Source organism: Salmo salar, chromosome ssa18 (genome assembly GCF_905237065.1).
Source record: "Salmo salar chromosome ssa18, Ssal_v3.1, whole genome shotgun sequence".
In the NCBI taxonomy this organism is placed as follows: Eukaryota; Metazoa; Chordata; class Actinopteri; order Salmoniformes; family Salmonidae; genus Salmo; species Salmo salar.
Window position 1 is genome coordinate 68,325,720 of NC_059459.1, and position 26,620 is coordinate 68,352,339.

A 26,620-nucleotide genomic window follows, 5' to 3' on the forward strand; every position below is an offset into this window, starting at 1 on the left:
TTGACTTGACAAAACATTACACACAACTCTTGTAAATGTACTGTCCTAACATACTCTAAATTTATGCTTTCGCCGTAAAACCTTTTTGAAATCATAAAACGTGGTTAGATTAAGGAGATGTTTATCTTTCAAATGGTGTAAAATAGTTGTATTTTTGAAAAATTTGAATTTTGACATTTATTTGGATTCAAATTTGCCGCTCTTGAAATGCACCTGCTGTTGATGGAGTGCACCACGGGTGGCACGCTAGCGTCCCACCTAGCCCCAAGAGGTTAAACAACACATCCTAGATCTGAATGAAAGAAATAATCTTATTAAATAATTTTTTCTTTACATAGTTGAATGTGCTGACAACAAAACCACACAAAAAGAATCAATGGAAATCCAATTTATCAACCCATGGAGGTCTGGATTTGGAGTCACACTCAAAATTAAAGTGGAAAATCACACTACAGGCTGATCCAACTTTGATGTAATGTCCTTAAAACAAGTCAAAATGAGGCTCAGTAGTGTGTGTGGCCTCCACGTGCCTGTATGACCTCCCTACAACGCCTGGGCATGCTCCTGATGAGGTGGCGGATGGTCTCCTGAGGGATCTCCTCCCAGACCTGGACTAAAGCATCCGCCAACTCCTGGACAGTCTGTGGTGCAACGTGGCGTTGGTGGATGGAGCGAGACATGATGTCCCAGATGTGCTCAATTGGATTCAGGTCTGGGAAATGGGCGTGCCAGTCCATAGCATCAATGCCTTCCTCTTGCAGGAACTGCTGACACACTCCAGCCACATGAGGTCTAGCATTGTCTTGCATTAGGAGGAATCCTGGGCCAACCGCACCAGCATATGGTCTCACAAGGGGTCTGAGGATCTCATCTCGGTACCTAATGGCAGTCAGGCTACCTCTGGCGAGCACATGGAGGGCTGTGCGGCCCCCCAAAGAAATGCCACCCCACACCATGGCTGACCCACCGCCAAACCGGTCATGCTGGAGGATGTTGCAGGCAGCAGAACGTTCTCCACGGCATCTCCAGACTCTGTCACGTGCTCAGTGTGAACCTGCTTTCATCTGTGAAGAGCACAGGGCGCCAGTGGCGAATTTGCCAATCTTGGTGTTCTCTGGCAAATGCAAAACGTCCTGCACGGTGTTGGGCTGTAAGCACAACCCCCACCTGTGGACGTCGGGCCCTCATACCACCCTCATGGAGTCTGTTTCTGACCGTTTGAGCAGACACATGCACATTTGTGGCCTGCTGGAGGTCATTTTGCAGGGCTCGGGCAGTGCTTCTCCTGCTCCTCCTTGCACAAAGGCGGAGGTAGCGGTCCTGCTGCTGGGTTGTTGCCCTCCTACGGCCTCCTCCACGTCTCCTGATGTACTGGCCTGTCTCCTGGTAGCGCCTCCATGCTCTGGACACTACGCTGACAGACACAGCAAACCTTCTTGCCACAGCTCGCATTGATGTGCCATCCTGGATGAGCTGCACTACCTGAGCCACTTGTGTGGGTTGTAGACTCCGTCTCATGCTACCACTAAAGTGAAAGCACCGCCAGCATTCAAAAATGACCAAAGCATCAGCCAGGAAGCATAGGAACTGAGAAGTGGTCTGTGGTCCCCACCTGCAGAACCACTCCTTTATTGGGGGTGTCTTGCTAATTGCCTATAATTTCCACCTGTTGTCTATTCCATTTGCACAACAGCATGTGAAATTTATTGTCAATCAGTGTTGCTTCCTAAGTGGACAGTTTGATTTCACAGAAGTGTGATTGACTTGGAGTTACATTGTGTTGTTTAAGTGTTCCCTTTATTTTTTTGAGCAGTGTAGTTGTATATTTGAGAAATTTGAACTATGATATTTTTTTGTTTTGAATTTGCCGCCCTGATATTTCACTGGCTGTTGAATAGTGTGAACCGTGAGTGTGACAGTAGCGTCCCACGTAGCCCAGAGAAGTTAACCTTTTAGGGCTAGGGGGCGGTATTTACACGGCCGGATAAAAAACGTACCCGATTTAATCTGGTTATTACTACTGCCCAGAAACTAGAATATGCATATAATTATTGGCTTTGGATAGAAAACACCCTAAAGTTTCTAAAACTGTTTGAATGGTGTCTGTGAGTATAACAGAACTCATGGCAGGCAAAAACCTGAGAAGACTCTGTACAGGAAGTACCCTCTCTGACCAACTTTGAAAATTTAGGATCTTTGCTCTAACGTGACACTTCCTACGGCTCCCATAGGCTCTCAGAACCCGGGAAAAAGCTGAATGATGTAATTCCAGCCGCTGGCTGAAAAACTTTAGCGCCTTGGGTAAGTGGCCGATCAGAGGACCATCAGACTGAGGCTCGTGCACGAGGGGATCCCATGTTTTTATTTTCTCTCTCTTTGAACGTAAACACGCTTTCCCGGTCGGAATATTATCGCTTTATTACGAGAAAAAATGGCATAAAAATTGATTTTAAACAGCGGTTGACATGCTTCGAAGTACGGTAATGGAATATTTAGAATTTTTTTGGTCACGAAATGCGTCGTGCGCATCACCCTTCTTTACACTTCGGATAGTGTCTTGAACGCACTAACAAAACAGAGGATATTTGAACATAACTATGGATTATTTTTAACCAAACCAACATTTGTTATTGAAGTAGAAGTCCTGGGAGTGCATTCTGACGAAGAACAGCAAAGGTAATAACATTTTTCTTATAGTAAATCTGACTTTGGTGAGGGCTAAACTTGGTGGGTGTCTAAATAGCTAGCCCTGTGATGCCGGGCTATCTACTTAGAATATTGCAAAATGTGCTTTCACCGAAGAGCTATTTTAAAATCGGACATGGCGAGTGCATAGAGGAGTTCTGTATCTATAATTCTTAAAATAATTGTTATGCTTTTTGTGAACGTTTATCGTGAGTAATTTAGTAAATTCACCGGAAGTTTGCGGGGGTATGCTAGTTCTGAACGTCACATGCTAATGTAAAAAGCTGGTTTTTGATATAAATATGAACTTGATTGAACAAAACATGCATGTATTGTATAACATAATGTCCTAGGTGTGTCATCTGATGAAGATCATCAAAGGTTAGTGCTGCATTTAGCTGTGGTTTGGGTTTATGTGACATTATATGCTAGCTTGAAAAATGGGTGTCTGATTATTTCTGGCTGGGTACTCTGCTGACATAATCTAATGTTTTGCTTTCGTTGTAAAGCCTTTTTGAAATTGGACAGTGTGGTTAGATTAACGAGAGTCTTGTCTTTAAAATGGTGTAAAATAGTCATATGTTTGAGAAATTGAAGTAATAGCAATTCTAAGGTATTTGAATAACGCGCCACAGGATTCCACTGGCTGTTACGTAGGTGGGACGATTTCGTCCCACTGGCCCTAGAGAAGTTAAGCTATTAAGCCGGTACCACTGTTTCCTATTCACGTAGTCAGGCAACCTTTTGAGTATCTGATTATTGACTATGTTGGCCCTCTGCCTCACTCGAAGAATGGTAGTAGTGGTCTGTGATCACTGTGATGTCAGACAACTAGGTTTCCTGCTGCCTATCCTCTCCGTTCTATCACCACTAAGTCTGCTAATAGCTTTGACTCAGTTTCTCGCTGTTTGGAATCCCTAAGGTTATTCAGAGTGACCAATGTTCTAATTTCACCTCTTATCTGTTTGGTCACGTTTTCCAACAGCGCCATGTCGGGTGTAATGCCTATTGTGGTCTACACCGACCATAACCCTCTCACCTTTTTGAGGTCTATGATGTGTCCTAATCAGAGGATAATGAGATGGTGTTTTTTTACAGGCATTTCATCTCGATGTGCGGCACATCAGGGGTACTGATAATGTCGTTGCTGACGTGCTCTCTCGTGCGCGCTGTTCCTGAACGCGTCTGGTCCTATTGATCGTTGGACACGCGTTTTCTCATATGCGTGGTCCCAGAGGGTATGCGTGTCGTCCACGTGACTGGCCACTGTTTATTTTATCTATTTTGTATTGTCCTGTCGCTCCTGTCATCTATTCTCTGCTGTCCTCATTTTCTTCTTTCCTCTTAACCTTTCTGGCGCAGGCGTTCTGCTAGCGACCCACATCGACAACATCCGGTGAAATTGCAGAGCGCCAAATTCAAAATACAGAAATAGTCATAATAAACATTCATAAAAAATACAAGTGTTATATATCGGCTTAAAGATTAACTTCTTGTTAATCCAGCCGCTTTGTCAGATTTCAAAAAGGCTTTCCGGCGAAAGCATACCATGCGATTATCTGAGGACAGCGCCCCGCTTACAAAAGCATACAAACATTTTACAACCAAGTAAAGGAATTACAAAAGTCAGAAATGGCGATAAAATTAATCACTTACCTTTTGAAGATTTTCATATGGTTGCAGTCACAAGAGTCCCAGCTACACAGTAAATGTTTGTTTTGTTCGATAAAGTCCCTCTTTATATCCCAAAAACTCTGTTTTGTTGGCGCGTTTTGTTCAGTAATCCACTGGCTCAAAGGCGGTCAAAACATGCAGACGAATACATCCTAATAGTACCGGTAAAGTTCGTCGAATCATGTCAAACGATGTTTATAATTAATCCTCAGGTTGTCAATTATGTAAATAATTGATAATATTTCAACCGGACAATAGCATATTCAATAGAAAGGAAAAACAATGAAGGGCGCGCACTCAGTCATGCACGCAAACCAGCACTGCATGATTCTACAGTCCACTGACAGAAAGGTCTCATTCTTCTTAATTTTTCAGAAAACAAGCCTGAAACAATGTCTAAAGACTGTTGACATCTATTGGAAGCCATAGGATCTGCAATCTGGGTCCTAACCCATTAGATACTCTATAGACATTCAATTGAAAACTACCCACGTCAAAAAATCCACTTCCTGGATGGATTTTCCTCAGGTTTTTGCCTGCCATATCAGTTCTGTTTTACACAGACATTATTTTAACAGTTTTGGAAACTTCAGAGTGTTTTCTATCCAATGCTAGTATATGCATATCCTGGCTTCTGGGCCTGAGTAACAGGCAGTTTACTTTGGGCACGCTTCTCTTCCAGACGTCGAAATACTGCCGCCAAGCCATAAGAGGTTTTAAAGGTTGGTTCCTGTGCGCAAAGGTTTCTGAGGTCTGGGGAGGATGAGGTTGGCTGGGGCAGGGTGATAGCGTTTATCAGGGCAGTATTTTGTTTGTTTATGTTTGGTTAGTGTGATGTTCCGGGGTCCTTGGTGGTCCCTGATTTTATGGGGGTGTAGCCAGGGACACCCCTCATCCCTCATCACATCTACGTACGCAAACTTATTTCCCTCATTAAAATGCAAATCAATTTATAACATTTTTGATGTATTTTTTCTGGATTTTTTGTTGTTATTCTGTCTCTCACTGTTCAAATAAACCTACCATTAAAATTATAGACTGATCATTTCTTTGTCAGTGGGCAAACGTACAAAATCAGCAGGGGATCAAATACTTTTTTCCCTCACTGTACATTACTGACTACACACAGCATTGTTAATTGTATATAGTTTTCTTTAGTTAATAAATATATTTGTTATTCCTTGATCTCTGCATTGCCTCCCTTTTTGTTATGGGCTACAAGCCAGTTCGTGACATATTGACCCCGTTCTGGGTCCGGATCGCGCTTGAGTATGGCTTCTATGGTGCTACCGCCAATGTTTAGATTTACCATGGCATTAGGTTTGTTAAAAATAGAGCCCAGAGAATTAATACAGATACAACACTTAGAACAACTTAGAGACAGAGACTGAGACAGAGACTAACATGCTGACCACACTGCTCGTGTCGCGTGCAGTATTCAATCATTTCACCCACAATGCTTGCGCGCTGCAAGTCCTGCCTTTCTCATCTCCTGATTTGGTTTTTAGTAACATATACCCACGTGGGTGATTGAAAGGTGAACTGAAGTCTACACTCCAGTCCAGCCCAGCCCGGTAGTGGTAATGCACCTTAAAGTGCATTATGGCAGGTAGCCTAGTGGTTAGAGCGTTGGACTAATAACCGAAAGGTTGCACGATTTGAATCCCTGAGCTGACAAGGTAAAAATCTGTTGTTCTGCAACCAGAACAAGGCAGTTAACCCACTGTTCCTAGGCCGTCATTGAAAATAAGAATTTGTTCTTAACTGACTTGCCTAGTTATATAAATGTAAAGTAAAATAAAAATACTAATTCCATCATAAAAAACAGACAGTGTGTGCAGATAAACAAGAAAAAGACATGACACAGAGAAAAACAAAGAGACAGAAAATAAGAGAGAGGTCAGAATATGGTGTAGTCAGAGAGACAAGTATGAAAGACAGATAGACACTGACTACTATGATGACTACCACAGACCTTTGCAGTTCTGCAGGTTGAACAGGGGCATGTGCATGATGGTGGGCTCTTCAGGGCGTCGCCCCTCGAAAACGTAGCAGCCCTGCGGACGGTCTTTCTCATCTCTCACACTCTCCTTCACCGGGGGAAAGGGGACCTTCTGCTGAAGTGCATACTTTTTGGCACTAAACACCGTCTGTGAGGAGCAGGATCAGTAGTATGGTTATGTCAATGTCCTTCTCCTAACCAGCCTCTAGTCCCTACTCCCTAGGCCCTACTTCCAAGTCACAACTACCTACTTCCTAGTCACTATTCTGTAGCCCCTACTCCCTAGTCCCTAGTTCCTACTCCCTAGGTCAGGGGTGTCTCTCATTCCATGGCTGGCTGAGTGGCTGCGGGTTTTAGTTTTTCCTTTCAATTAAGACCTCCACAACAAGGTGAGGGGAGTTCCTTACTAATTAGTACCTTCATTTATCAATCAAGTACAAGGGTGGAGCGAAAACCCGCAGACACAGCCCTCCGTGGAATGAGTTTGACATGTGCCCTAGGCCCTACTTCCTAGTCACTACCTCCTAGCCCCTACTCCCTAGAGAGAGAGCAAGAGAAGGGAGAGAGAGGACAGAAACACCATTAGACCCAACCAAATCATGAAAAAACAAAAAGATAATTACTTGACACATTGGAAAGAATTAATACAAAAACAGAGCAAACTAGAATGCTATTTGGCCCTAAACAGAGAGTACACAGTGGCAGGCCCAAACTTAAGGAAAACTTTGACTATGTACAGACTCAATGAGCATAGCCTTGCTATTGAGAAAGGCCACCGCAGGCAGACCTGGCTCTCAAGAGAAGACAGGCTATGTGCACACTGCCTACAAAATTAGGTGGAAACTGAGCAACACTTCCTTACCTCCTGCCAAATGTATGACCATATTAGTGACACATATTTCCCTCAGATTACACAGATCCACAAATAATTCAAATCAAACCCAATTTTGATAAACTCCCATATCTACTGGGTGAAATACCAGTGTGCCATCACAGCAGCAAGATTTGTGACCTGTTGCCACAGAAAAAGGGCAACCAGTGAAGAACAAACACCATTGTAAATACAACCCACATTTATGTTTATTTATTTTCCCTTTTGTACTTTAACCATTTGCACATTGTTACAACACTGTATATAGACATAATGACATTTGTAATGTCTTTTTATTCTTTTGGAATTTCTGTGAGTGTAAGGTTAACTGTTAATTTTTATTGTTTATTTCACTTTTGTATATTATCTACTTTACTAGCTTTGGCAATGTTAACATATGTTTCCCATGCCAATAAAGCCCCTTGAATTGAATTGAGAGGGTCACTACTATCTAGGCACTTCATGTTCTTCTGAAAGGCTTGAATAGGAATAAGTGTGTGTGTGTGTGTGTGTGTGTGTGTGTGTGTGTGTGTGTGTGTGTGTGTGTGTGTGTGTGTGTGTGTGTGTGTTTGCCTCAAAGGGGTCTCCCTCGCTGAAGTCCAAGGAGATGATGAGGTCAACCTCCCTGGATGGGCGCAGGACGGGGGGGTAGGGAGAATTCATCTTTAACCCAGCATCTACCAGGTGAATCTTCTCTTTGGATGCCATGCTGCTCGGAACGTTAGTATCTGGGGAGATGGAGGGAAAGGAGGGGTAGACAGAGAGGGAGCGTAGAGAGGGGGGTAGAGAGACAGACAGTGAGGGGGTAGAGAGAGCAAGGGGGGAGAGAGTGTGAGGGGGTAGAGAGAAATGGGGGGATTAGAGAGATAGGGGGAGCGAGAAGAGAGAGGAGTAGAGAGGGGGGGTAGAGAGAGAAAGAGAACCAACCAAGAAAGTAGATATTTTGAAGGGAAACATCAGATCCTGATGACTGATACTAGTTATGTTATCATGTTAGGAAGAGGTCTGATGTTACTGTACTTTGGAACTTGAAGAGGAAGTTGGACGTGGTTCCCCATTCCCATGTTTGGACCAAAGGGAAAATGTTCTTTACAATCCACAACCCTTGGGGAGACACACACACCAATTTAAAATAATTCATATCAACTGGTCAAAAATAATCTCAGTGATGGAGAGAGTATACAGTCTGTTCTATATCCTTCCTTTACTGGAGTACACACACACATACTGGATAGAAAGGTAATAGAAAGGTAAAGGTAAGTTTTTTCTTGAACTGCATTGTTGGTTAGTGGCTTGTAAGTAAGCATTTAACGGGAAAGTCTACACGTGTTGTATTCGGCGCATGTGGCAAATAAAGTTTGATTTGATTTAATGAAAAAAAAACTTTACCATCGGGGAACTGGGAGATTGTAAATGACATTTTGTCCGTTGTGTTCCTCAACTCCGCGGACATCCCTTCATTTGCATGGTCTGGCATGTAACACATGTAACACACAGTTTGAAAAAGCTCATGATAAAAATGAAGCTTCGTACGTCATTGATTTCATACTTTTGATAAAGTAATACACACATTGGCACAATGGTTCAAAGTTAGCTGCTTAGAGACGTCGACACATGCCTCAGAGCTCCAGTATCAAACATAACATCACTAGTTAAGGTTAGGCCTTAACTTTGAGTGGTTAGGATTAGGCATTAACTTGGAGTGGCTTGGGTAAGTTGTCAATGGAAGGTACTATCAAAAATGTGCATTAGCAACAAGAATTAGCAAACAAAAACACTTAAAGGACTTTTGTCAAAATTGACCCGAAACTGATTTGAACTCCTGACGTTCAGGATTCAAGTCATTGTTGTACTACCACTCACCAACCCCAATCTAACACCTGACAGGCTAATCTTCAGGATTCAAGTCATTGTTGTACTACCTCTCACCAACCCCAATCTAACACCTGACAGGCCAATCTTCAAGATTTAAGTCATTGTTGTACTCCCACTCACCAACCCTAATCTAACACCTGACAGGCCAATCTTCCATATGTATCCCTCTTGTTATTGTCTGATACGTGCGTGCACACACACTTAGCCAGTAACCACTATCATGTACAGCAGGAACACGTATCCTATAAGTGACTGGGTGGCTGGACATGATGCTGAACCACAGGGGGCTGGTGGCGGGAGAAATCGGAGCATGGGTTTATTGTAATGGATGAAACGGATTGAGAAATCGTACCAAACACGTGTTTGATATGTGTTTGATACCGTTCATGATGCCATTACCAAGCATTACAATAAGCCGTCCTCTGAGTTCTCCCTCCACCAGCCTCCCCTACTGGAGCTGTACTAGATACAGATGTCCACTGTTTATAACTACCTAGTACCATAAACCCTCTTACACTAAGACCATATTACCACATAACCATACTGCATTTTACATCCAGGTCCCCAAACCTTCTGTAAAAAACTCAGCTCCAAGGCATCAGCTCAGTGAACTAACAGGGTCTTGAGTCATGAAGCCAAAGTCAGGTAATAGAAGTGGTACTGTGGAAGCTAGTGTTACCTGAGCAGGTGCAGGGTCTAATGCCTCTAAGAATAAAAGTACTACATAGTGTTACCTGAGCAGGTGCAGGGTCTAATGCCTCTAAGAATAAAAGTACTACATAGTGTTACCATGGCAGGTGCAGGGTCTAATGCCTCTAAGAATAAAAGTACTACATAGTGTTACCTGAGCAGGTGCAGGGTCTAATGCCTCTAAGAATAAAAGTACTACATAGTGTTACCATGGCAGGTGCAGGGTCTAATGCCTCTAAGAATAAAAGTACTACATAGTGTTACCATGGCAGGTGCAGGGTCTAATGCCTCTAAGAATAAAAGTACTACATAGTGTTACCTACCTATAAAGGGTTCTTTGGCTGTCGCCGTGGGAGAACCCTTTGATAACCCGTTTGGGTTTCATATTGAACCCTTTTAAGTTCCATATAGAGCCTTTTACACAGAAGGTTATGAATGGAACTTAATGGGGTTCAACAGTACATGGAACCCATAAAGGTTGTTCAAAGTGTTCTCCCACATGGACAGCCAATAACCCTTTTTATCTCAGAGTGCAGGCTGTAGTCAAATGGTTTAACCTGGTGTTGGAGCAATATTATGCCATTGTTACCGTAGCGTTTGTCCTTCCAGTCTTTTGCCCAGCTGTCTGAGGTGAGGATGAGCTCCAGACTGACTGTCTCTATGAACTTCTTTCTCTCCTCCAGGCTGGTTCTCTTCCACCTCTCAGAGTCCATGTTCCACAGCATCTCGCCCTTACTGCTCACAAGACCTAAAGTCATTATGCACATAGTTCATGATGTGTGTGTGTGTGTGTGTGTGTGTGTGTGTGTGTGTGTGTGTGTGTGTGTGTATGTGTATGTGTGTGTCTCACCATTCAGTAGCTGTCCCAGTGTGGTGATGACTTCCCTTGTCTTCAGTGGATCTGGGTCCTCAGCGTACTTGATCAGCACAGACACACACCTCACCACTTGGGAGGGCACACACTCACGCACCTCTACCTTCCCTGTACTCTCAAACTCCAACCTCATGCTCTCGTGCCCTGCAGAACAGAACAGGTTGGTCACGTGTAGAAGAGGTGATTTGGGAACACAACCTCCTCTCATGATGAGGTAACCCTGCCTGAGACATGTAAAACTCATGTGTCGCCCTCGGACCTTGAGGATGTCCTCTTGGCCTATTCCATTCCAGCCATTACAATGAGCCTGACCTTCTATAGCCCCTTCCACCAGCCTCCTCTGGTCAATTTACCTCCCCACACCGGCTGGAATGCGGTTTTAACTAATCAGCATTCAGGATTAGACCCACCCGTTGAATAATGTCTAGTATTGCCCTGTAGTTTGTCTGCTATTGTCCTGTAGTTTATTGTCTATTATACAACAGGTGGGTCTAATCCTGAACGCTGATTGGTTAAAACCAGTTTCCAGCCGGTGTCGATTCCACGGCTAAATCTATGACATTAAAATAGCTATTTACTCTGTTCCATCTGGCTACGCAATCCACTGTCTCATCAGCCCAGCCAGGCAATTTATAAACTTGATCTCTACTATAAAAAGCATGTTGACATAATCTCACATTTAATTTAGACTAACATTTAGTTTTCAACAGCAGAGATTTGTATAAACATTGCTGTCTATCTCTGACATTTGCAACATTGTTTCAATTTACCAATTCGATCTCCAGCTGCCCCATAGTAATGAACGAGTATACAATGAAATATCAATTGAAAACAGGTCAAACGAAACAAAGTGCAACTAGTTTGCAGTCTTTTCAGCTTCAGTATGAAGTGATTTTGTTAGCTGTCTTGTTGGATAGCTCCTCTGAACAACAGTGGCCTTGACAAGTGAACAAATTTCTATGCCATGCGAAATCACGCCTCATTAGCCCACTGTTATGGATGTACGCAAATAATGTCACTAGAAAACAGCTTAATTAAACAAATCCAAATGCGGCTACATTGCTGTTATTCTGTCTTTTTGCCATGACTGTAATTAGCCGTAGTTGGCTAGCTAGCAAGCAAGGGATAAGAACGTCCAAAACTTGGGTCCCTCCACAGCCTCATAGAGGATCTAGATAATTTTTCTAACCTCTCTGGATTACAACCAAATTGTGATAACTGTACTATATTACGTATTGGATCACTAAAATATACTAGTTTTACATTACCATGTAGTTTACCAATAAAATGGTCTGACGGTGATGTGGATATACTCTGTATAAATATCCCGAAAGAAAGAAATTATCTCATTCCAATCATTTTAATAGAAAGTTAGCAAAAATAGATAAGATCTTGCTACCATGGAAAGGTAAATACCTTTCTATTTGTGGAAAAACCACCCTGATTAACTCTTTAGTCATATCCCAGTTTACCTATTTGCTTATGGTTTTGCCTACACCTAGCCAACAGTTTTGAAATTATATGAGAAAAAAATATAGAATTTTATTTGGAACGGCAAGCCAGACAAAATTAAACAGGTCTATTTATATAATGAATATGAATTTGGAGGGCAGAAGTGATTAAATATTAAAGCATTAGACCTCGCACTAAAGGCTTCAGTCATACAAAAGTTATACTTAAAACCAAACTGGTTCTCTAGCAAATTAGTAAGAATGTCTCACCCTATATTAAAAAAAAGGCCTTTTTCCCTTTATTCAGATTAACCTCTCACTTTCAGTTATTTGAAAATATTGCTATTTTTCAATCTATTTTTTATTTTTTTATTTCACCTTTATTTAACTAGGTAAGCTAGTTGAGAACAAGTTCTCATTTACAACAGCGACCTGACCAAGATAATGCAAAGCTGTGCGACAGAAACAACAACACAGAGTTACACACAAGTGTACAGTGTGTGCAAATGGCATGAGGAGGTAAGGCAATAAATAGGCAATAAATAGGCCATAGTAGCAGAGTAATTACAATTTAGCAGATTAACACTGCAGTGATAGATGAGCAGATGATGATGAGCAGATGAAGGTGTGTAAGTAGTGATACTGGTGTGCAAAAGAGCAGCAAAGTAAATAAAACAATATGGGGATAAGGTAGGTAGATTGGGTGGGCTATTTACAGATGGACTGTGTACAGCTGCAGCGATCGGTTAGCTGCTCAGATAGCTGATGTTTAAAGTTAGTGAGGGAAATGTGTCTCCAGCTTCAGCCATTTTTGCAATTGGTTCCAGTCACTGGCAGCAGAGAACTGGAAGGAAAGGCGGCCAAATGAGGTGTTGGCTTTGGGGATTACCAGTGAGATATACCTGCTGGAGTGCGTGCTACGGGTGGGTGTTGTTATCGTGACCAGTGAGCTGAGATAAGGCGGAGCTTTACCTAGCATAGACTTATAGATGACCTGGAGCCAGTGGGTCTGGCGACGAATATGTAGCGAGGGCCAGCCGACTAGAGCATACAGGTCGCAGTGGTGGGTGGTATATGCGGCTTTGGTAACAAGACGGATGGCACTGTGATAGACTGCATCCAATTGGCTAAGTAGAGTATTGGAAGCTATTTTGTAGATGACATCGCCGAAGTCGAGGATCAGTAGGATAGTCAGTTTTACTAGGGCAAGTTTGGCGGCGTGAGTGAAGGAGGCTTTGCTGCGAAATAGAAAGCCGATTCTAGATTTGATTTTGGATTGGAGATGTTTGATATGAGTCTGGAAGGAGAGTTTACAGTCTATATACAATCAATCAAATGTATATATAAAGCCCTTTTTACATCAGCCAATGTCACAAAGTGCTGTACAGAAACCGAGCCTAAAACCCCAAACAGCAAGCAATGCAGATGTAGATCCACGGTGACTAGGAAGAACTCCCTAGAAAGGAAGAAACCCAGGAAGAAACCTAGAGAGGAACCAGGCTCTGAGGGGTGGCCAGTCCCCTTCTGGCTGTGCCAGGTGGAGATTATAACAATAATCTTGGTTGGTTGCAATTTAAATGTAATGTTTAAATCCACCAGAAAAGACAAAACAAATAATACACCAGATAAGGTGGTTAAACTGAAATATACTAATTGATTAAAAAAAATAAAGTATCATCTTTGTAGATGATATCATCAATACGAGTGGAGTGATGTCATACATGCAGCTAACAAAACATATGGAAATGTCTGCTCTACCCAAAATTACAACCAACTAATTGCAGCGTTACCGCAAAAATAGAAGGAACTTTTTTTAAACTGTATTTAACTAGGCAAGTTAGTTAAGAACAAATTCTTATTCACAATGACAGCCAAACCCAGACGATGCTGGGCCAATTCTGTGCCGCCCTATGAAACTCCCAATCACGGCCTGATTGGGATACATCATGGAATCGAACCAGAGTCTATAGTGTCTCCTCTAGCACTGAGATGCAGTGCCTTGGACCGCTGCGCCACTCAGGAACCCATAATTGGTTAAAGAAAATTGTGATAAATAAAAAAGTATACCAGTTTAATTTAAGGACCAAAAAATTGACAGCCGTGCCATATAGATTGCAAAATAGTTGGGAAGAGATTTCTGACGTACCGATTCCATGGCACATGGTTTTTGAACTGATACGCAAAATGACGCCGGATTCAAAACTTTTCAATTTCAATTATTATACAAATTCTTGCAACCAATAGAATGTTATTTATATGGGGGATACAACCTTCCCAGCACTGCAGATGTTGCTGTGAAGAGGAGGAATCATTAGATCATTTGTTTTGGTACTGTCCATACGGCCATAAGCCCAGGAATAGCTGAAGAATTGCAATATTTACCTGGACCTGACCCTGACCCTGCAGATGACAGTACTGGGGGATCTGAAAAGTCATAGTCAATTGATCAATAATATAATAATACTTTTAGCAAAAATGTTTATTTTCAATTTACAATCTGTAAAAACAATGAGAATAGAAAGGTTCAGAACTTTTGTGAAAGATCATAGCACAGTAGAAAAATATATGGCAAATAGAAATCCAATATGGATGGTGTTAAGAGATAGGTGGAAGGGGTTAAATGGAGCTGAAGGTTGGGACTAATAACAACAAGATAACTAATGTAAAACATACTGTGCCCGTAAAATGTATACAGGTTAAGAACTTTTTTGAAAAAGCACAATTTGAAAGATATGGCGAATGGAAATCAAACCGGATGGACATCAGAAATAGATGGAAGAGGTTGGGAGTAGAGGAGGGACAGGAGTAACATATATGTATATATAACTATTGTAAAAAGACTGTGTCCATAAAATGTATATAGTATGTATAAACTGGAAATACAGGCCTAAGAATGGTTGTTCACTAGTTTGCTCCAATTGGGGGAGGGGTGGTAGGGTTGAAGAGTAATAAAGGACATTTCTATATTTTTTTAAAGGTACAGTTGAAGTCGGAAGTTTACATACACCTTAGCCAAATACATTTAAACTCAGTTTTTCACAATTCCTGACATTTAATCCTAGTAAAAATGCCCTGTTTTAGGTCAGTTAGGATCACCACTTTATTTTAAGAATGTGAAATGTCAGAATAATAGTAGAGAGAATTACTTATTTCAGCTTTTATTTATTTCATCACATTCCCAGTGGGTCAGAAGTGTACATACACTCAATTAGTATTTGGTAGCATTCCCTTTAAATTGTTTAACTTGGGTCAAACATGTCGGGTAGCCTTCCACAAGCTTCCCACAATAAGTTGGGTGAATTTTAGCCCATTCCTCCTGACAGAGCTGGTGTAACTGAGTCAGGTTTGTAGGCCTCCTTGCTCGCACACGCTTTTTCAGTTCTGCCCACAAATTTTCGATGGGATTGAGGTCAGGGCTTTGTCATGGCCACTCCAATACCTTGACTTTGTTGTCCTTAAGCCATTATGCCACAACTTTGGAAGTATGTTTGGGGTCATTGTTCATTTGGAAGACCCATTTGCGACCAAGCTTTAACTTCCTGACTGATGTCTTGAGATGTTGCTCAATATATCCACATAATTTTCCTCCCTCATGCCATCTATTTTGTGAAGTGCACCAGTCCCTCCTGCAGCAAAGCACCCCCACAACATGATGCTGCCACCCCTGTGCGTCACGGTTGGGATGGTGTTTTTCGGCTAACAAGCCTCCCCCTTTTTTCCTCCAAACATAACGATGGTCGTTATGGCCAAACAGTTTTATTTTTGTTTCATCAGACCAGAGGACATTTCTCCAAAAAGTATGATCTTTGCCCCCATGTGCAGTTGCAAACCATAGTCTGGCTTTTTGATGGTGGTTTTGGAGCAGTGGCTTCTTCCTTGCTGAGCAGCCTTTCAGGTTATGTCGATATAGGACTCGTTTTACTGTGGATATGGATACTTTTGTACTTGTTTCCTTCAGCATCTTCACAAGGTCCTTTGCTGTTGTTCTGGGATTGATTTGCACTTTTCGCACCAAAGTACGTTCATCTCTAGGAGAGAGAACGTGTCTCCTTCCTGAGCGGTATGACGGCTGCGTGGTCCCATGGTGTTTATACTGCGTATTATTGTTTGTACAGATTAACGTGGTACCTTCAGGTGTTCGGAAATTGCTCCCCAGGATGAACCAGACTTGTGGATGTCTACAAAAAAAATTCTGAGGTCTTGGCTGATTTCTTTTGATTTTCCCATTATGTCAAGCTAAGAGGCAATGAGTTTGAAGGTAGGCCTTGAAATACATCCACACTTCCAATTGACTCAAATTATGTCAATTAGCCTATCAGAAGTTTCTAAACCATGACATAATTTTCTGGAATTTTCCAAGCTGTTTAAAGGCACAGTCAACTTAGTGTATGTAAACTTCTGACCCACTGGAATTGTGATACAGTGAATTATAAGTCAAATAATCTGTCTATAAACAGTTGTTGGAAAAATTACTTGTGTAATGCAGAAAGTAGATGTCTTAGCCAACTTGCCAAAGGAGTGGTTGAAAAAGGAGTTTATGACTCCAACCTAAGTGTATGTAAACTTCCGACTTCAACTGTATGTGTGTATATATATTTGCAAAAAAATATATGGGAGTTTGGAAGTGATGAAGACATTTACATTGATGGAAGCTATAATCTATCTGCAAAATTAATGCTGATCACAGCCAATATGGCAAAAGATCATTTAGAACAAACGACTGGGTCGCGTCCATAGATAAAGAACAAAAAGACTGAACGGCTGGGTCGCGTCTCTAACAACTTAACCGGCCGGCCGGCTTGGGTAGCAACCCTAGATTTGTGTTGCGACTATATCTTGTGGAAGGATGAAATAGTATTAATAAATATATCAAAATAATGTTTTTAATAAAAATATGTCAATCATTATTTGAATATGTAGCTACCCCATTGTATAAAAGTGATTATGCCCTCGAAGCCGGTATTTGGAGGATATATTGGCACAGTTTGCTGACCTCGGCTTTGTCTCGAACCTAACAACTCCCGTGCCAAAATATCCTCAAACACCGGCTTCACTGGCATTATCACTTAAGTATTGTCCTTTATTTAACTAGGCAAGTCAGTTAAGAACAAATTCTCATTTTCAATGACAGCCTAGGAACAGCGGGTTAACTTACAATGGGTTCATTCATCCCCCTCCTCTCCTCTGTAACTATTCCCCAGGTCGTTGCTGTAAATGATAACGTGTTCACAGTGAACTTACCTGGTAAAATAACGGAAAAATAAAATAAAAAATGACCTTGTCAGCTCGGGGATTTGATCTTGCAACCTTTTTGTTTCAAGTCCAACACTCTAATCACTAGGCTACCTGCCCCAAAGTAGTGTCTAGTAGTGTCCTGTAGTTTATGGTCTAGTAATGTCCTGTAGTTTATGGTCTAGTATTGTCCTGTAGTTTATGGTCTAGTAGTGTCCTGTAGTTTATGGTCTAGTAGAGTCCTGTAGTTTATGGTCTAGTAGTGTCCTGTAGTTTATGGTCTAGTAGTGTCCTGTAGTTTATGGTCTAGTATTGTCCTGTAGTTTATGGTCTAGTATTGTCCTGTAGTTTATGGTCTAGTAGTGTCCTGTAGTTTATGGTCTAGTAGTGTCCTGTAGTTTATGGTCTAGTAGTGTCCTGTAGTTTATGGTCTAGTAGTGTCCTGTAGTTTATGGTCTGGTAGTGTCCTGTAGTTTATGGTCTAGTATTGTCCTGTAGTTTATGGTCTAGTATTGTCCTGTAGTTTATGGTCTAGTAGTGTCCTGTAGTTTATGGTCTAGTAGTGTCCTGTAGTTTATGGTCTAGTATTGTCCTGTAGTTTATGGTCTAGTATTGTCCTGTAGTTTATGGTCTAGTATTGTCCTGTAGTTTATGGTCTGGTAGTGTCCTGTAGTTTATGGTCTAGTATTGTCCTGTAGTTTATGGTCTAGTATTGTCCTGTAGTTTATGGTCTAGTAGTGTCCTGTAGTTTATGGTCTAGTAGTGTCCTGTAGTTTATGGTCTAGTAGTGTCCTGTAGTTTATGGTCTAGTATTGTCCTGTAGTTTATGGTCTAGTATTGTCCTGTAGTTTATGGTCTAGTATTGTCCTGTAGTTTATGGTCTAGTAGTGTCCTGTAGTTTATGGTCTAGTAGTGTCCTGTAGTTTATGGTCTAGTAGTGTCCTGTAGTTTATGGTCTAGTATTGTCCTGTAGTTTATGGTCTAGTATTGTCCTGTAGTTTATGGTCTAGTATTGTCCTGTAGTTTATGGTCTGGTAGTGTCCTGTAGTTTATGGTCTAGTATTGTCCTGTAGTTTATGGTCTAGTAGTGTCCTGTAGTTTATGGTCTAGTAGTGTCCTGTAGTTTATGGTCTAGTATTGTCCTGTAGTTTATGGTCAAGTATTGTCCTGTAGTTTATGGTCTGGTAGTGTCCTGTAGTTTATGGTCTAGTAGTGTTTTGGAGTATTGTTTTACATTTTTTTGTGTTTCTTTTTGATTGAAGGTGATTCTCTTCGTTGTTGTTGTTTCTTTGTGTGTCTGTACTGTGTCTGTTCCTGGGTTGCAGGCTAACTAGCATGCTGTACTGTAGCTTACCTCCAAATAAGCTCCAGATCTTTTTTACCACATAAGCATTGTTCACCTGCCTGTCTGCAAAGGAACTCCCACAGATACCTGCCCAGCAACAACAAACAAACAACAATAAATTGATGTGTGTGTGTGTGAGTGTGTGTGCACGTTTGCATGTGTGTCTATGCGTTCTCCACCTTGCAGCAGAACCATGTCCATTTCCTTCCTCTTCTCTCTCAGAGTCCCGCCTTCAAACTGGCTCCCAAGACAGGAAGTGGGGACAAAAGCGCCCAATCCGGAGAAGCCGCTCTCGTAGGGGGTCATCTCAAACCACACCCCTACAGAAAGTTGGTAAATTACAGAAATGTACACTCATTGGCTTTGTCTGATTCGGAAAGTTCTGAATTTCCAAGTTTGCATGAACCCTGCATAAGTCACCTTTAGTGTCATCCTGTCTGTGGCAGTCCAGTTCTATGGCGCTGTAGATGGGGTAGGGTTTGGTGATGTTAGTATCTTCAGAGAGACAGCGAGTGTGCATCTGATACAGGAGAGAGAACAATGGGGAAGAGATGGGGAGTGGAGAGATGGGGGGGTGGAGAGGCAGGGAAAGATGGTGGGAGGGGGGCAAGAGAGAACAACGGTGGTGAAGAGATGATGGGGGGATACAGAGGCAGACACACACACACACACACACACACACTGGCAAACAGACAGATAGACACACACACAAACACACACACAACCATACACTGACCTCTTTCATGAAATAGCAGGCAATGAAGGCGCCCCAGAAGTCAGTGAGGTTGAAGTCCTGGTTTTGTTCTTTCCTCAATTTCAGCCACTCCACAGCTTTGCTCCAGTCCACCGTAGAATCCTTCAGCTTCTTTATCACCTCATCACAACGCTCACTCAACGACAAGGCTGGATTGCTGTACAGAGATGACATGCACCTGTGTGTGTGTCAGTGAGTGGGTGAGTGAGTAAGAGGGTGTGAGAGAGAGATGCCTCATTTGTTTCAGCACATTCAAAATTAACTTTCCTGCTAAGAATAATTGTGTGTGTGTGTGTGTGTGTGTGTGTGTGTGTGTGTGTGTGTGTGTGTGTGTGTGTGTGTGTGTGTGTGTGTGTGTGTGTGTGGGTGTGTACCAGGTGGTGCCTGACACCCCACACATGTAGAGGAGGCTGCCCAGCAGGTTGTCCTGTGCCAGTTGATGCAGAGATCCCAGCATGCCCACTGCTGCCCTCTCTCCTCCACCTGACCCCAGCAACGCTATGTTAGGAACATCCTCCTGAGAAATGGGGAGAGAGAGGGGAGGAAAGAGAGAGATATAGAGAGAACGAAAGACAGACAGACAGACAGAGAGAGTGAGACCGAGAGAGATCAAATCTAAAGGATTTCACATCAGTGTCCCATCATACAGTGCGTTATATATGGATGATGGGGGGGGGGGCTAATAGCAGGCAGCTGGAGACATGGGAGTGGGGAGGGGGCTCCATATGTAGCTGGCTGTGGAGACAGGAGTTAGAGAAAGACCATGTGTACCAGAGAGAGTGATCGATAGAGAAGACAGGACTACCCACCAGTTCACAATTGATACCCTGATCTTTCAGCCACTTCTTAATCAGAGTCTTCCTCAACGTCACGTATTTTATCTCTTCATCATTGATGGAGTGAGACAGACGCACAGTCTGACAGAATGAACGAGAGACGGAAAAAACTGTACAGGATATTATTTCATAATGATACAGTTTGTTTTAATTGAGCCATAACATTTATAAAGTAACATGGCATTTCAATTGAAAGTTATTTTAAGATAATTAAACATAATTCTGACAGTTTATACTCTTACTTTGTCAGAAAAGTAGATTTTATTCCTTAATTCTGGATGCATATTCATAGCTATGTATTACTGTACAGTGTGGTATGTTGCAGACTAATGTCATCCTCATATTCTGAGTTTCTTATGAGTACAGTATACAGTGCCAGTCAAAAGTTTGGACACACCTACTCATTCAAGGGTTTGTACTATTTTTTTGTACTATTTTCTACATTGTAGAATAATAGTGAAGACATCAAAACTATGAAATAACACATATGGAATCATGTAGTTACCAAAAAAGTGTTAAACAAATCAAATTATACTTTAGGTTCTTCAAGGTAGCCACCCTTTGGCTTGATGACAGCTTTGCACACTCTTGGCATTCTCTCAACCAACTTCACCTGGAATGTTTTTCCAACAGTCTTGAAGGAGTTCCCACATATGCTGAACACTTATTGGCTGCTTTTCCTTCACTCTGCGGTCCAACTCATCCCAAACCATCTCGAGTGGGTTGAGGTCGGGTGATTGTGGAGGCCCGGTTATCTGATGCAGCACTCCATCACTCTCCTTCTTGGTCAAATAGCCATTACACACCTGGAGGTGTGTTGTGTCATTGTCCTGTTGAAAACAAATGATTGTCCCACTCAGCCCAAACCAGATGGGATGGCGTATCGCTGCAGAATGCTGTGGTAGCCATGCTTGTTAAGTGTGTCTTGAATTCTAAATACATCACAGACAGTGTCACCAGGAAAGCACCCCCACACAATCACAACTCCTCCTCCATGCTTCACGGTGGGAACCACACATGCGGAGATCATCTGTTCCCCGACTCTGCGTCTCACAAAGACACTGAGTTTGGAACCATCCTCATCAAACCAAAGGACAGATTTCTACTGGTCTAATGTCCATTGCTTGTGTTTCTTGGCCCAAACAAGTCTCATCTTCTTATTGGTGTCCTTTAGTAGTGGCTTCTTTGCAGTAATTCTACCATGAAGGCCTGAATCACGCAGTCTCCTCTGAACAGTTGATGTTGAGATGTGTCTGTTCCTTGAACTCCGTGAAGCATTTATTTGGGCTGCAATCTGAGGCGCAGTTAACTCTAAGGAACTTATCCTCTGCAGCAGAGGTAACTCTGGGTCTTCCTTTCCTGTGGCAGTCCTTATGAGAGCCAGTTTCATCATTGCGCTTGATGATTTTTTGCGACTGCACTTGAAGAAACTTTCAAAGTTCTTGACATTTTCCGGATTGACTGACCTTCATGTCTTAAAGTAATGATGGACTGTCATTTCTCTTTGCTTATTTGAGCTGTTCTTGGCATAATATGGACTTGGTCTTTGACCAAATAGGGCTATCTTCTGTATACCACCCCTACCTTCTCACAACACAACTGATTGGCTCAAATGCATTAAGAAGGAAAGAAATTCCACAAATGAACTTTTAACAAGACACACTGTTAATTGAAATTCATTTCAGGTTATTACCTCATGAAGCTGGTTGAGAGAATGCCAAGAGTGTATGAAGCTGTTGTCATGACGTTGCCCTGGGGGGGAGGGGGGGGTAGGTTTATGACTCCCATAAATACCTTTCCCCTTTTTCCTCTCTACTCTACTGATGTGACTATTGAAAATCCCTTGGTTAACATAGAGATTCTGGGGACATCAAAAGGTGGGAAATGGAACCATATTTCGGTAATCCAACCAGTTGAAAATATGCGTTGGTACTTAATGAATATGATGTCAGATCAGTTGGCATCTGAGACATTCTTACAGTTTATGTCATCCTATCATTAGTATCTTGGAAAGTCTACACATTATAGTTATCAGATTCACATGGAATTGTTGTGCAATTTAAATGTTTAAATATGAAACTATTTGTGAAAAGATGAAATGTAATTTTAGCTTCCAAATGAGAGAATTGGGTTTTCATGAGTGAACTATGCTCAACTCAGTGGCCCCGCCCAAGTGAAGAGACATTGGTTATAAACTATGAAACACGCCCTTCTCTCACCTCCTATATAAAGCTCTTGACGAAAATGTAACTTCCTGTTCCGAGGACGACGGTCCCCACGTTGAAATGGCTCAGATAATAACCTAATGAAATTAGCATCGAATTTTAACGTGAAGATGACGATATACACGCCGAAAGGATGAATTTCGACTATATCAGCCAGAATATAGCATGAGTTAAAAGTATGGCAACTTGGTATGGCAACACAGGAAGCGGCGCAGGTCCTAATCCAGGCACTTGTCATCTCCCGTCTGGATTACTGCAACTCGCTGTTGGCGGGGCTCCCTGCCTGTGCCATTAAACCCCTACAACTCATTCAGAACGCCGCAGCCCGTCTGGTGTTCAACCTTCCCAAGTTCTCTCACGTCACCCCGCTCCTCTGCACACTCCACTGGCTTCCAGTTGAAGCTCGCATCTGCTACAAGACCATGGTGCTTGCCTACGGAGCTGTGAGGGGAACGGCACCTCCGTACCTTCAGGCTCTGATCAGGCCCTACACCCAAACAAGGGCACTGCGTTCATCCACCTCTGGCCTGCTGGCCCCCCTACCTCTGCGGAAGCATAGTTCTCGCTCAGCCCAGTCAAAACTGTTCGCTGCTCTGGCACCCCAATGGTGCAACAAGCTCCCCTCACGACGCCAGGACAGCGGAGTCAATCACCACCTTCCGTAGACACCTGAAACCCCACCTCTTTAAGGAATACGTGGAATAGGATATAGTAAAAAAGATATAGATGTACTATTGTAAAGTGGTTGTTCCACTGGATATCATAAGGTGAATGCACCAATTTGTAAGTCGCTCTGGATAAGAGCGTCTGCTAAATGACGTAAATATAAATGTAAATGGTATGAACTTTGAACTCTTATTCACTCCAGAAGTGATACCTCCTAGCCATTGGAGTTAGCAGCAGTCGCTAAACGTGGGCTAGGAGAGGACGGACAGAGTAACCAGTCTACCACGCTCCAGTTCACCACTAAACATTCTTCAGAGATCCATAAAGGACAAACCGGCCTTCCATCGATGACCAATCTACCGAAGCGCAGCTGAGAGTAAATATTTATTGTATTCTCCTTTTTCAAATGGGTGGTCATTTACAATGCATAAGATACTGTATTTACGATAGCATAGCTTCTCCCTTTGTTACTCAGTCTTCCCGCTCTTTCACTCAAACCCAACCCCCTTTCATTTGTGTAACCAGCCATCATGTCGGCTCCGTCCACCAGGGACGTTTTCTTTATGACATAATTTGTAATCAATGTATGTTCCATTCGGTATATGTAATTCTGTGTGATTACTTAGGCATTTAGTAAATAAATAATTAAACCCAATTTTGTATTGCTGGTTCAACTTGTTAGCCAGGGTTCGTGAAGATAACCAAGAATTTACCACTTTCAGATGAGACTAAACAAGGTGACAATTAAATATTGACTGCTACTGATGTAAAAGATTACTAGGTCTTTAAGAGTTTATTCAGGAGATAACAGCACTATAAACATTCTTTCATGGTGCCCTGACTTTCTAGATAATTATCTATCTGATTAGCTTAATCAGGTAATATTAATTACAGAGAAATTATTTTATAGAATAGCATGTCATATCACTTAATCCTGCATAGCCAAAGACACAACACTGTCATCAAAGTAAAGGGTGGCTACTTTGAAGAATCTTAAATATAAAATATATTTTGATTTGTTTAAGACTTTTTTAGTTACTACATGATTCCATATGTGTTATTTCATAGTTTTGATGTCTTCACTATTATTCTACAATGTAGAAAATAGGAAAAATAAAGAAAAACCCTGGAATGTGTAGGTGTGTCCAAACTTTTGACTGGTACTGTACATAAACATAATGAAGTAAGCTTCCTTTCATTGTGATACAATTTGGTGAACTTCATATTGACAGCAACAGAAAAGGGCTTTATTCAATATATATTTTAGCGATATCCACTATGCAGTAGCATACCATTTCAATAAGAAGGTATTTTTATAGTATTGTGGAGTTTCTTTCAGACAAATGTCCTATTCTATATTGTGAAGATGAGTTTCTTACCTTAAGAGTATCTTTTGGTTGCAACATTGCTCTTGTTGAATTCATTTACACAGATCCTTTAAACACAAACCAATCCCTTTGTTATTATCCATGTCAAAGGGTCAGAAAACTCTTGATAACATGTTATATAAATTAATAACATTACTGTGATAGTCAATTACTCAAGGACATAGTACTCAGTTGAAACCCAAAGGCACTCTAATATATATTTTCTATGTCCTAAACACATCTATCAATGTGACTTCAAAACTAGAAGCCAAAGACTCTAGACTGATTTGAATAAAGGTCACCTGCATCATTCTATTACACAACAATCAATCCCATTAATTTATATAGCACTTTTTACAAAGACAGATTGTCACAAAGGGCTTTACAACAATATGATATTATACAATTTCTTGATTATTTATATATATATATATATATATATATATATATATATATATATATATATATATATATATAATCAATAAAATAGTAAAACAACACACAAATGCTACATGCAGTTTATAGACAGAGAAGTCTTACCAGAGATGTATAGTGTAGTACAGCAGACTAGTCCAGTCTTAATCTTCACCTCCAGTTGATCTCCTCTTGATCTCCACACTCTAGTCCCATCCTCTGTCATCTTATATAGGCCCAGACACACACACACACACACACACACACACACACACACACACACACACACACACACACACACACACACACACACACACACACACACACACACACACACTCTGGGAGTGACAGATACTGGGATAATATCTAGGAGACACCTAACTGTTGCTCAGGAACACATAATTAGTGACACTTCCTTGTGGAACTGGAGTGGTAGGATTTTTGGGGGATGATTTTCTTATACTGAACATAACCAGTAGACCGACACCTATAACCATTTTTTTTCGCTAGTACCAACATGTCACTTCATTTTTTTTTTTTAAACGTCACTCAATCCTCAGTGTCACTCAGCCTTCCTGATGTACAGTTGAAGTCGGAAGTTTACATACACTTAGGTTGGAGTCATTAAAACTCGTTTTTCACTCCACAAATTTCTTGTCAACAAACTATAGTTTTGGCAAGTCGGTTAGCACATGTACTTTGTGCATGACACAAGTAATTTTTCCAACAATTGTTTACAGACAGATTATTTCACTTATAATTCACTGTATCACAATTCCAGTGGGTCAGAAGTTTACATACACTAAGTTGACTGTGCCTTTAAACAGTTTGGAACATTCCAGAAAATGTCATTGCTTTAGAAGCTTCTGATAGGCTAATTGACATCATTTGAGTCAATTGGAGGTGTACCTATGGATGTATTTCAAGGTCTACCTTCAAACTCAGTGCATCTTTGCTTGTCATCATGGGAAAATCAAAAGAAATCAGCCAAGACCTCAGAAAAAAACTGTAGACCTCCACAAGTCTGGTTCATCTTTGGGAGCAATTTCCAAATGCCTGAAAGTACCATTTCATCTGTACAAACAATAGAATGCAAGTATAAACACCATGGGACCACGCAGCCGTCATACCGCTCAGGAAGGGACACGTTCTCTCTCCTAGACTTGAATGTACTTTGGTGCGAAAAGTGCAAATCAATCCCAGAACAACAGCAAAGGACCTTGTGAAGATGCTGGAGGAAACAGGTACACAAGTATCTATATCCACAGTAAAACGAGTCTTCTATCGACATAACCTGAAAGGCCGCTCAGCAAGGAAGAAGCCACTGCTCCAAACCGTCATAAAAAAGCCAGACTATGGTTTGCAACTGCACATGGGGACAAAGATTGTACTTTTTGGAGAAACGTCCTCTGGTCTGATGAAACAAAAATAAAACTGTTTGGCCATGATGACCTCGTTATGTTTGGAGGAAAAAGGGGGAGGTTTGCAAACTGAAGAACAACATCCCAACTGTGAAGCACGGGGGTGGCAGCATCATGTTGTGGGGGTGCTTTGCTGCAGGACGGACTGGTGCACTTCACAAAATAGATGGCATCATGAGGGAGGGACAATTGTGTGGAAATATTGAAGCAACATCTCAAGACATCAGTCAGGAGGTTA

General features: G+C 41.7%; 1 protein-coding gene across 1 annotated transcript in view; it reads right to left on the reverse strand.

The window, feature by feature from the left end:
* LOC106577820 (cytosolic phospholipase A2 gamma-like) overlaps window positions 1-25,203 on the reverse strand; it is a 35,362-nt gene extending 10,159 nt beyond the window's left edge. Inside the window, exons 1-15 of the mRNA XM_045701423.1 lie at window positions 25,088-25,203; window positions 24,560-24,615; window positions 20,263-20,370; window positions 19,828-19,970; window positions 19,436-19,631; window positions 19,120-19,219; window positions 18,879-19,019; window positions 18,709-18,786; window positions 14,505-14,546; window positions 10,648-10,815; window positions 10,387-10,545; window positions 8,622-8,702; window positions 8,253-8,336; window positions 7,806-7,960; window positions 6,335-6,509 (exon numbers count right to left, since the gene is read on the reverse strand). Of these exons, the coding sequence (XP_045557379.1) occupies window positions 6,335-6,509; window positions 7,806-7,960; window positions 8,253-8,336; window positions 8,622-8,702; window positions 10,387-10,545; window positions 10,648-10,815; window positions 14,505-14,546; window positions 18,709-18,786; window positions 18,879-19,019; window positions 19,120-19,219; window positions 19,436-19,631; window positions 19,828-19,970; window positions 20,263-20,370; window positions 24,560-24,604 (1,675 nt within the window). The 5' untranslated portion in view covers window positions 24,605-24,615; window positions 25,088-25,203. The remainder of the gene's footprint in view (window positions 1-6,334; window positions 6,510-7,805; window positions 7,961-8,252; window positions 8,337-8,621; window positions 8,703-10,386; window positions 10,546-10,647; window positions 10,816-14,504; window positions 14,547-18,708; window positions 18,787-18,878; window positions 19,020-19,119; window positions 19,220-19,435; window positions 19,632-19,827; window positions 19,971-20,262; window positions 20,371-24,559; window positions 24,616-25,087) is intronic.
* Window positions 25,204-26,620: the final 1,417 nt, after the last annotated feature.